The sequence below is a fragment of the Diceros bicornis genome, chromosome 14, assembly GCF_020826845.1.
Source record: "Diceros bicornis minor isolate mBicDic1 chromosome 14, mDicBic1.mat.cur, whole genome shotgun sequence".
NCBI lineage: Eukaryota > Metazoa > Chordata > Mammalia > Perissodactyla > Rhinocerotidae > Diceros > Diceros bicornis.
Window position 1 is genome coordinate 55,886,662 of NC_080753.1, and position 8,811 is coordinate 55,895,472.

Sequence of the window (8,811 nt, forward strand, 5' to 3'; positions counted from 1 at the left end):
TGACTTAAATTCGTCCTATTACTTCTCACATTACAGGTAAATACAGAATACATTATGTACTTGAGTCAGGGAATAGTTAATGACTAGTGGAATAGTTACTTGTTAACAAGCTGCAGGGAAATGGCCAAACCTTAGTGCTCCTATTTAGACTCAAAAGTTATCTTCTTAAATGTTGACATTCTGTGTAGTCTTGCTTACTTTGCTCACCCTGTGTGCATGAGAGCTGGCTAGAAAGGCAGAATCCGAGACTCCAGTCCAAATCTATTGAATCAGAACCTACATTTTAAACCATGTGCCCAGCTGATTCCAGTGTGCACTGGAGTTTGGGAAGCGCTGCTTTATCGTGCTTTTTAAAAAAAATACCGAACCACAGAAATACTTCTTTAAATTTTTGCCTGTACTCGCATTAAGGGGGGTGTGTGTGTGTGTGTGTGTGTGATATACCACTTTTTCCCACCAGCTGATTGGGATAGTGATTTCAACCTGCAGGGGATATTAAAAAAAAAGTCTACTAGATGCTGGTTCCAGTAGTTATTCTTTGCAGTTAACTGAACTGAGGAGGGCAACATCCAATTGTGGTATTTATCTTAAGATTTTAATTATTAAAAGTGATTCTCTTACATGTTATTGTAGGGGGTAGGGTGGAGACTTCTCTGTCCTTCCACTCCCCTGGGTTCTAGCTGGCTTCCCCAGGCCTGCCAGTGGGGGGAGGGGCTGGCAGCTCGAAACCAACAGAATTGTTTGCAGGCGTTCCCCCAGATGACCACCTTAACCACATTGTCATGAAAGTCAATTAACTGCCTAGCAGGAATTGCCGCTAAATGCAATTACTCTCTCGGAGGCAGTCGTGAGAGTTATTTGTCAGGTTGAGAGAGTTTAGCCCACGAGCTGGAATTTTTGACGCAAGAATAAAAACTGGATTCTTGGTCTCCTTTTATCAAGTCTCTGGATAAATGGACAGACAGGAGAGTTTTGCAGGTTTTGGCATAGCTCAACAAAATAATTATTACTGGTACTGGCAAAGGTGAGCTGTTTTTCCTACTCTGAATGAAAATGAAGACCCTTAGTGTTCCGTTTCTTACATATTTTTTGACAATTTACTTTGAAAGATTGCTTTGAAAACAGGTGTTCTTGCACAATTAGAGCAGAAATCATCCTTACTTATAACTTCTGGGAAAGAAGAAAGAGTCCTGGGGTTTTGAATAATTCTGCTTTGTTGGTGATGTTGTCATTCCTGTCGTCTCTCCTCTGCTGTTAGGGTGAAGCCGGAGTTCCCACCCCGCCAGTGTTACCCTTTTGGCACCTGGTATGAGCAGCAGCATAGCTGTTTCTCTCTTTCTGGCTACAGCTGTGGCTGTGCAGTGGATGGAAGTGGACACAGCCTTCTTTCTGTGTGTAAGACCTCTGGACAGCCAGCTGACACTCTGGTCGTGCCTGAGGTATCCCTCGCTGAAATGAATACTGTGTGGTTTGCGTGCCCAACATGGAAACATCATTTTCCTATCTTCACACCTGCAGATCCTCTCATTCAAATTCCCACAGCCATGCCTTTTGCTCCCTATTTTAATACCAGAGAGTAAAAGCGGATGACCTAAAAAAGTTTGACTTGCAAATGATTTAAGTCCTCACTGTCTTCCAAAAACAAAATAATAGGCTGGTGAAGTCTGTGCCTAAATTCTTGCTACTAAATTTTAGATTATCATCATTCAATAGATTTTATTCTTAAAGACTTAAAATAGAACAAGACGTATTTTTTTTTGTTTTATCTTGCTATAGCAGCGAACATTAACACACTTTAAAAAGATATTTTAATATTTTGATTGTTAAAGCAACCCAGTTCTGAAACCACACAAGATGTATTGGACTAAGGGAAAGACCCTCTCATCCTCTTCCTCTTCCCCATTCCCTCCCCGCTTACGCAAGCGCTGTTCAAGTGGCTCTATGTCCTCGAGTTTTTTGTTGTCCTCTTGCTAAATCAGAGTGACTGGGCTTTATTTCTGTTTGGGGAGTTGGGGGCACCTTGGACAAAGAGTGACTGTAGTGCACGCTGGTTGTCTCGGTGCTTGCTTCTGCTTACAGGTTGCATCAGGAGAGCTTTAAAAGTTGTTCATTTGGATGTGCTGTGATTTTAGCTCATCCCTTATCCACTGACGTTTTAAATGTTTTCAGTGCTTTAACAAACTTCCTTTTAGCTATCTTCAGGCATTTGTCTGAGTGTCTTTTTGGCTAAGAAAAGTCTTCTGGAAGTGGAAGTTCTGGATTAAAGGATATAATATTTATAATTTTAAACAGCAAATTATTTGCCAAAAAGCCTCCTTGAGTTTACACTTTCTGTTGATGTTGTAGCTTGCTTCTCTAGGTTTTTTGGGTGTGATTAGCCCGTCTGACAGGTGAAAAGGCATTTGTCTATTACTGAGGACAAATACCTTTTCAAATGTTTATTGGTATCTATTGTGTGACTTCGTTGATGTCCTTTGTCTACCTTTTTCTGTTGGGCTGTGTCCCTTTTTCTTGACTGTGTAAGATATTCACATATTAGGGAAATTAGCACTTTGCAGTCAAAGTGTTACAGATTTTTCTCCCTGGTTTATTTCCTGATGTGCACAGTGACATTCTGTGTGATGGCTTTGGCCTTAACACCAGAGTTAGATTTAATATCTAAACTCTCAGTTTTTAAAACTCAGTCTTTTTTTGCCCAAACTTTCATTTTCAATTTTTCAAAGTCTGTTTTAGGTGTGCCTCTTATATAAAATATCTTGTCAAATTTCTTGGCTCTTCTTTTTCTTTTTAAACCCAATCTGAGTTTTACTCTTTTAGATGTTTGATATTGCATCACTCGAAAAAAAGTCTTGCTACATTGTCTGGGGTTTTAGCATATTTTTTTCTTTCACCCCTTCCTTTTTTTGCTCTTTTGGGAGATGATTTGTTTTCTAGTGGTTACCTTTATGCCTTTAAATAGAGAAGTACAGGGGCTGGCCCGGTGGAGTAGTGGTTAAGTTCGCTCGTTCCGCTTTAGCAACCCGGGGTTCGTGGGTTCGGATCCTGGGCACAGACCTACACACCGCTTATTAAGCCATGCTGTGGCGGCATCCCATATAAAGTAGAGGACGATGGGCACGGATGTTAGCCCAGGGCCAGTCTTCCTCAGCAAAAAGAGGAGGATTGGCAACAGATGTTAGCTCAGGGCTGATCTTACAAAAAATAAACAAACAAATAAATAGAGAAGTACAGGTTTGAGTATATTATCAACTTCAGAAATAAAAGTATCTTTTCTCCCCACTCATGAGAAAACTAATAAATTAACACCCTTTTTTCTCTCCCTGATACCCCTTCCCTTCTTTCTTCTCTCCATTTTTGTTGGCTCATTCTGGGTTTTTTAATCCCACTCTCTAGTCAAATTATTACTGTAACATGCACGTTTTCATTCGAGAGCTATAAATATTTGCTCTTTGGTGGCTGTGGTGACTACGCTTGTGCCACCTGCCTGCTGTCCTGGTGGGAGTTCCTGGTTATGAAGCTGGGCAACAACATTTGACATAGGAAGGCTCTGTGGTGGGTCTCTTTTGCTCACACATCCTCACTATAGTCTTTCCTAACAGTGTGTCCTCCACGAGACGTCATAGCTTTCCTGCCTGCTTCCCCTACTGTAGTGTGCCCATGTCCATAGCCCTTAACTCCCCAAGTTAAGGGGTTAGCCCCTGAGAGCCCTCTCCATTTTCACATTGTGTCTTGCTTGAATTAGAGAAAGTGGATGTCTTCAAAATCATTCTCAGATCTTTGAGGTCCACCAGCACGACTTTCCCAAACTGCCTCTAGCAGAGGGAAACTGTTTGTAGATGTGCCCTTCTTGAAGACAACTGGCAGCATACACTGCCCAGAATCTCAGACCAGAGAGAAGGCTCTGTCTCCAGATACCTTCTGCTCCCTGCACCCCAGTAATTGAGGACCCACATTTCCCAGAGCACACAGTGAAATGGAGGACATGTGAGGTTACTTGGACATTGTTATAAGAAAGGCCTCGTTTAAGCACAGGTTCTGGCTGTCTTAGGCATTTCTAAATAGAAAAAATACACCCATGGTGTGATTAAACTTATGGTAACCATATAGTTTATTTTCCAAACCAGGAATACTTCAGAGTAAAAAGGAGGCGTACTTTCAGATATATTGAAAAGAAGAAATAGTGGATCTTTTGCTTTCAATATAATCTCATTCTTACTAGCAAGGGAGGCTTAATTAAGTTCATTGTTGCCAGGACCAAACTCGGCCCTTCCTGGATGGGGTGGGTCCTTGGAACAGCTGTATATCCTTAACAAGGACAGGTTCCCGACAGGTGCCTGCTGAGAGAAGTCATGAAAACTTACGCTGCCCCAGTAGTCAACAGAGTCTGGATTAAGCAACCAAGATTTATTTTGGGAGTGCTTCTGGAATTTACTTCTTTCATTATGTAAGAAGATGATTGATTGGTTTGCTTTTCTGTAGCCTCTGCATTTCCTTAGGCACCTACTGTACTGGTCTTAGCTGAGCCATGGTGTTGGAGATGTGATTAGCAGGCCAAGAGGGGGATGTGCTCATGGAGTCTGCAGATTATCATCTGGAAGGAAGGGCAGAGCTCCAGATAGAGTTGGCACAGGGACTATGGAGTCTGAATGCCAGGGTCCCTTGTTTCTGGTTCCTAGCCCAGGCCCTAGGATGCCAGTTAGTTCCCAGAAGCTTCCAAGAGGCCAGAGGCCTTTGTCGGACTTGCTCCTCCTTTGTGACTTTTCCTCTGTTGACTCAGTTCCCTCCTTTCATAATTGTAGTATTATATCATTTAAAGATTCTTCTAATCAAAATTAAAACCAAATTTGATCTAAAGGGAATTTAGTGTTTTAGATATCATTTTTAAGAGCTAGATTTTTCTAAAAAAGCATGTTGATAGTAAAGCTTTAAGTAAAATTATTGTTTCCTAAAATACTGACTGTCATTGTAGGAAACCACAGCTGTGGCTGAAAACCAAGATGACGACCCACTAGAAGGTAACAGAGACCTTGTGTTACAGTGGTTAAAAACAAAACTAACCCTGTTTCTAGGTTCCTCATTCACTCAATTGGCTAGACACTGAGAGATCCTACTGGAAAATTCCAACATGGGATGCCTAAGCCATTCCCCTCAGCAATTTGTCCAGTTTTTGGAAATTGCTTCTATGGGAGCAGCTTGAGCTACGCCACCTCTCTGGTCTTTACGAAGGACTGGGAAATGGGGACATTTACAAACAATAAGAAGACAATAAGTTGTTTTTAAGACCTGTTTCCTCCATAAATTTAGACTTTGGGATTAATTTTGATTCTTAAGGGGTAAAGCATGAGGCGATCACTGTGGCCTTGGCTTTCTAGCTTACCTCCGAGTTATTGGTTCCTGGGGGACCTAACAGGCCCCCTCTGTGGTGTCAGGTGGTGCTTCCTGTAGTTCTTGATCTATTTTGAAAAGAACAAAGTAGATCTGCTCAGAGAAGAACCCTGTTTCTGAATATGTCTTATTTGAGGAAGGGAAGAAAATGTTTGGCTTCTTTTATTTGTTATGGGAGAGAGAAATAGAAGAGAAATGCAGAGAATACCTTTGCCTGCTTCTTATCACATGTCTATCCTATCACATGTCCATCTGGTCTCTTTCCCTACCCCCATCCCCACCCATACCAGACAAACCCCCCACTATCTTTGTGATTTTATCAAAGATGGGAGCATCTGTCTTTGTAGGCCCAGTGACTAATACAAAGTCTGCATACTAATAGGTGCTCCATGTTTAAATGAAATGAAATTGATGTTTAAAAGAAATCTTCTTTAAATGCTATGGGGCAGTTCTGGTTTTTAGTGTTTTGATTGAAATATGAATAAAACGTGGTTGTCCCAGCTCTCAGGGGGATTTTATTCTGGTTAAAATGTGGGTCTATTCTCCCTGCTTTCGTCAGTTCTGCAGACAGTCTCTAAAAATGCCAGAGGAAGACATATACTAAGAGGGTGCTTTCTGGATCCAGATTGCCAGGGTTCAAATCACGCTTAGCTCTGTAATTCCAGACAAATTAGTATCCAGTGAATTGGCATCCCCATCTGTAAAATGGAATGCTAAAAACTACTGCATAGGAAGTGTGAGGACAAGAGCTCTCAAGTGCTCTTAAGTGTTTTAACAGCCTCTGGCGCGTGATAACCACTTACAGGTTAGCTATTCATAGATCTGGAGCAGCTCTGTCTAGTAGAAATGTAATGCGCAACACAAATCCACTCACGTAGGTCATTTTAAATTTTCTAGTAGCCAAATTAAAAAAACTAAAAAGAGACAAGTGAAGTTAATTTTAATACATTAAATTAAACTAATTTATCAAATTAATCTAATATATCAAATATTATTTCAATGTGTAATCAATATAAAAGATTTAAAAAACTTTTAATACTAAGTGTTCAAAATGCAGTGTATATTTACTTCACATCTCAATTAGGACTAGAACCATTTGAAGGGCTCAATAGCCACATGGGGCTAGTGGCTACTGTATTGGACAGCATAGGTCTAGAGGGCCCATAGGTTTAGGGAAGATGTAATTAGTTTGTCTTTTATAGGCTTCTATGACCTTTATGGCCACCATCACTGGAAGGGCCTAGATCATTAATGTGGGGTTCATAGCTGACCACAGCCCATGTCTGTTTTCTAGGCCACAGGTTATGAGAGAGAGAGTGCTCGTAAGTGTGTGGTCCTGACGCCACCAGGAACATGCAGAGTCAGGAGCCTTTCAGCAAACAACTGCCCATAACAGTGAAGGAGAGAACCCTGGGGCATGACTTCAGGAAAGAAAATTTCAGAAAGTTCAGGAAAAACATAGAAACATTTAATTTTCTGATCACAAGCTCTCAAAGGAAAGATAGTTCAAAAGTGATGGGAAGCTCTAAAGAATAAGATTCAGACAACATAGTCACAAATGACTCCAGTGAAGAAAAATAAGAAGTAACTTATGAAACTTATATGATGCATAAGGCTTATTCAATGGTCTTGATTCTACAATGATAAATACAGAAGGATATTATATTAGTCAGCTCAGGCTGTTATAACAAAATACCACAGACTGGGTGGCTTGAACAACAGAAATTTATTTCTCAGAGTTCTTGAGGCTGGAAGTCCAAGATCAAGGTACCAGCTGATCTGGTTTCTGGTGAGGGCTCTCTTCCTGGTTTGCAGATGGCCACCTTCTCATTATGTCCTCACGTGGTGGAGAGAGAGAGCATGCAAGCCCTAGTGTCCTCTTTTATAAGGCACTAATCGCATCAGACTATGCCCCCACCCTCATGACTTCATCTAACCCTAATTGTCTCCCAAAGGCCCCATCTCCAAATGCCATCACATTGGACATTGTTAGACTTTCAACATATGAATTTTGCGAGGATGCAAACATTTAGTCCATTTCAGGCATACAAATACAAATGAATAGCATGAGACCATGTGAGCATTAGGAAGCAAATTATGGTCCTGAATGAGCTAAGGCTTGCAAAAGTTACAAAGGAAAACAGAAATGGCTTCTTCAGTTACATTCAGTAAAAGGAGAGAAAAAGAATGCACTACATTTAAAAAGTCAATGACTTTGGAAACCTGGCAATTTGGGATGAAAATTTAGATCTGATGCTTTTGTGACACCATAACACCATGGCCTCTTCACCAGGTTTCAGAGAAGGAAGGCCAGGTCCCCCTCTGTTTCTGAATTAGTCGCTATAGACAATTTATTGACTTACGTCAATCTAACTAAGCAGATAAAGCAGCATGTTGTTCAAAGCCCTGTCACAGGGACTTGGTCCTGGCTCACTGTCGGGCACTGTATCCACCCAGGAGCTCGTGCCGGAAATTCAGGACTCATCCTTGACCCTCCCTGTCTCTTTTGCCTCAGATTGAATCCATCTCCAAATACTGTCCATTCATCTCCAAAATATCTCTTGATTCTGTCCATTTTCTCTCAGCATCTAGATGCTCATTGAGTCTGGTAGCACTACTTCTTTTTTAGCTTCAATTTCTATTTTCAAGTCTTATTGAAAGGTAACACGTAATTTAAAAATTTTAACATTGTCTGCAATATTTCCTGCTACTGTGTTTTAAAACCTCGAATTTTAAGCCATTTCTAATATGTGCCCTGTAAAACTCTATTTTTTTATATGCATTATTGGCTTCTGCAGATCCAAATCTTCATTTGAATATTGAGGAATTAAACAAAGAGTTTATGGTGAAAAGTGAAGAACTCTACGACTCTCTCATGAATTGCCACTGGCAGCCTTTAGATACCGTTCACTCTAAAATCCCAGATGAAACCCCAAAGAAGCAAGATGTTCATTAAGCTACCCAACTATCATATTAATTGTATCCTGTTTTGGTTTTGTTTTTGCAAAAAAAAAAATTCTCCCAGGAATGTACTCGATTCTGTTTGTAAATACAAATTTCCAGCACTTAAATGTGATAGACGTGATTGAACGTAATGTAAATAAACTTTACCAGCACATCCACATCCATTTCTGGAAGTGTGTTATATTAACTAAATGTCCGAAGGGGTCACATAACCATTGTGGCAGAACAAGGTGCACTGTAAGACGTTTGAAAATAGGTTTAATGTGAGATGGGCCCGAGCTGAACTGATTGTGGCCTTAGCTACTCTGATAGGATTTCCGGCTTTCCTCTAACATTAAACTCGTGTGGAGAGAAATCCTATCCACAGACAATGCAAGTTTCTTGTCTGCATCTTGTACAGAAAGTGTAGATTAGAACTAGATGTTTGATCTCCATTTCCTGACCCTCAGCCAATCTCGTGAG

The 8,811-nt window shown here is 40.7% G+C and overlaps 1 protein-coding gene across 1 annotated transcript; it reads left to right on the plus strand.

The window, feature by feature from the left end:
• Positions 1–908: 908 nt before the first annotated feature.
• C14H6orf52 (chromosome 14 C6orf52 homolog) lies at positions 909–8,494 on the plus strand. The gene is made up of 4 exons (XM_058554040.1): positions 909–1,023; positions 1,240–1,439; positions 4,970–5,015; positions 8,184–8,494. Exons 1-4 carry the CDS (start codon positions 954–956, stop codon positions 8,339–8,341), a joined length of 474 nt encoding a protein of 157 aa, XP_058410023.1. The 5' UTR covers positions 909–953; the 3' UTR covers positions 8,342–8,494.
• The last annotated feature ends 317 nt before the right edge of the window (positions 8,495–8,811 follow it).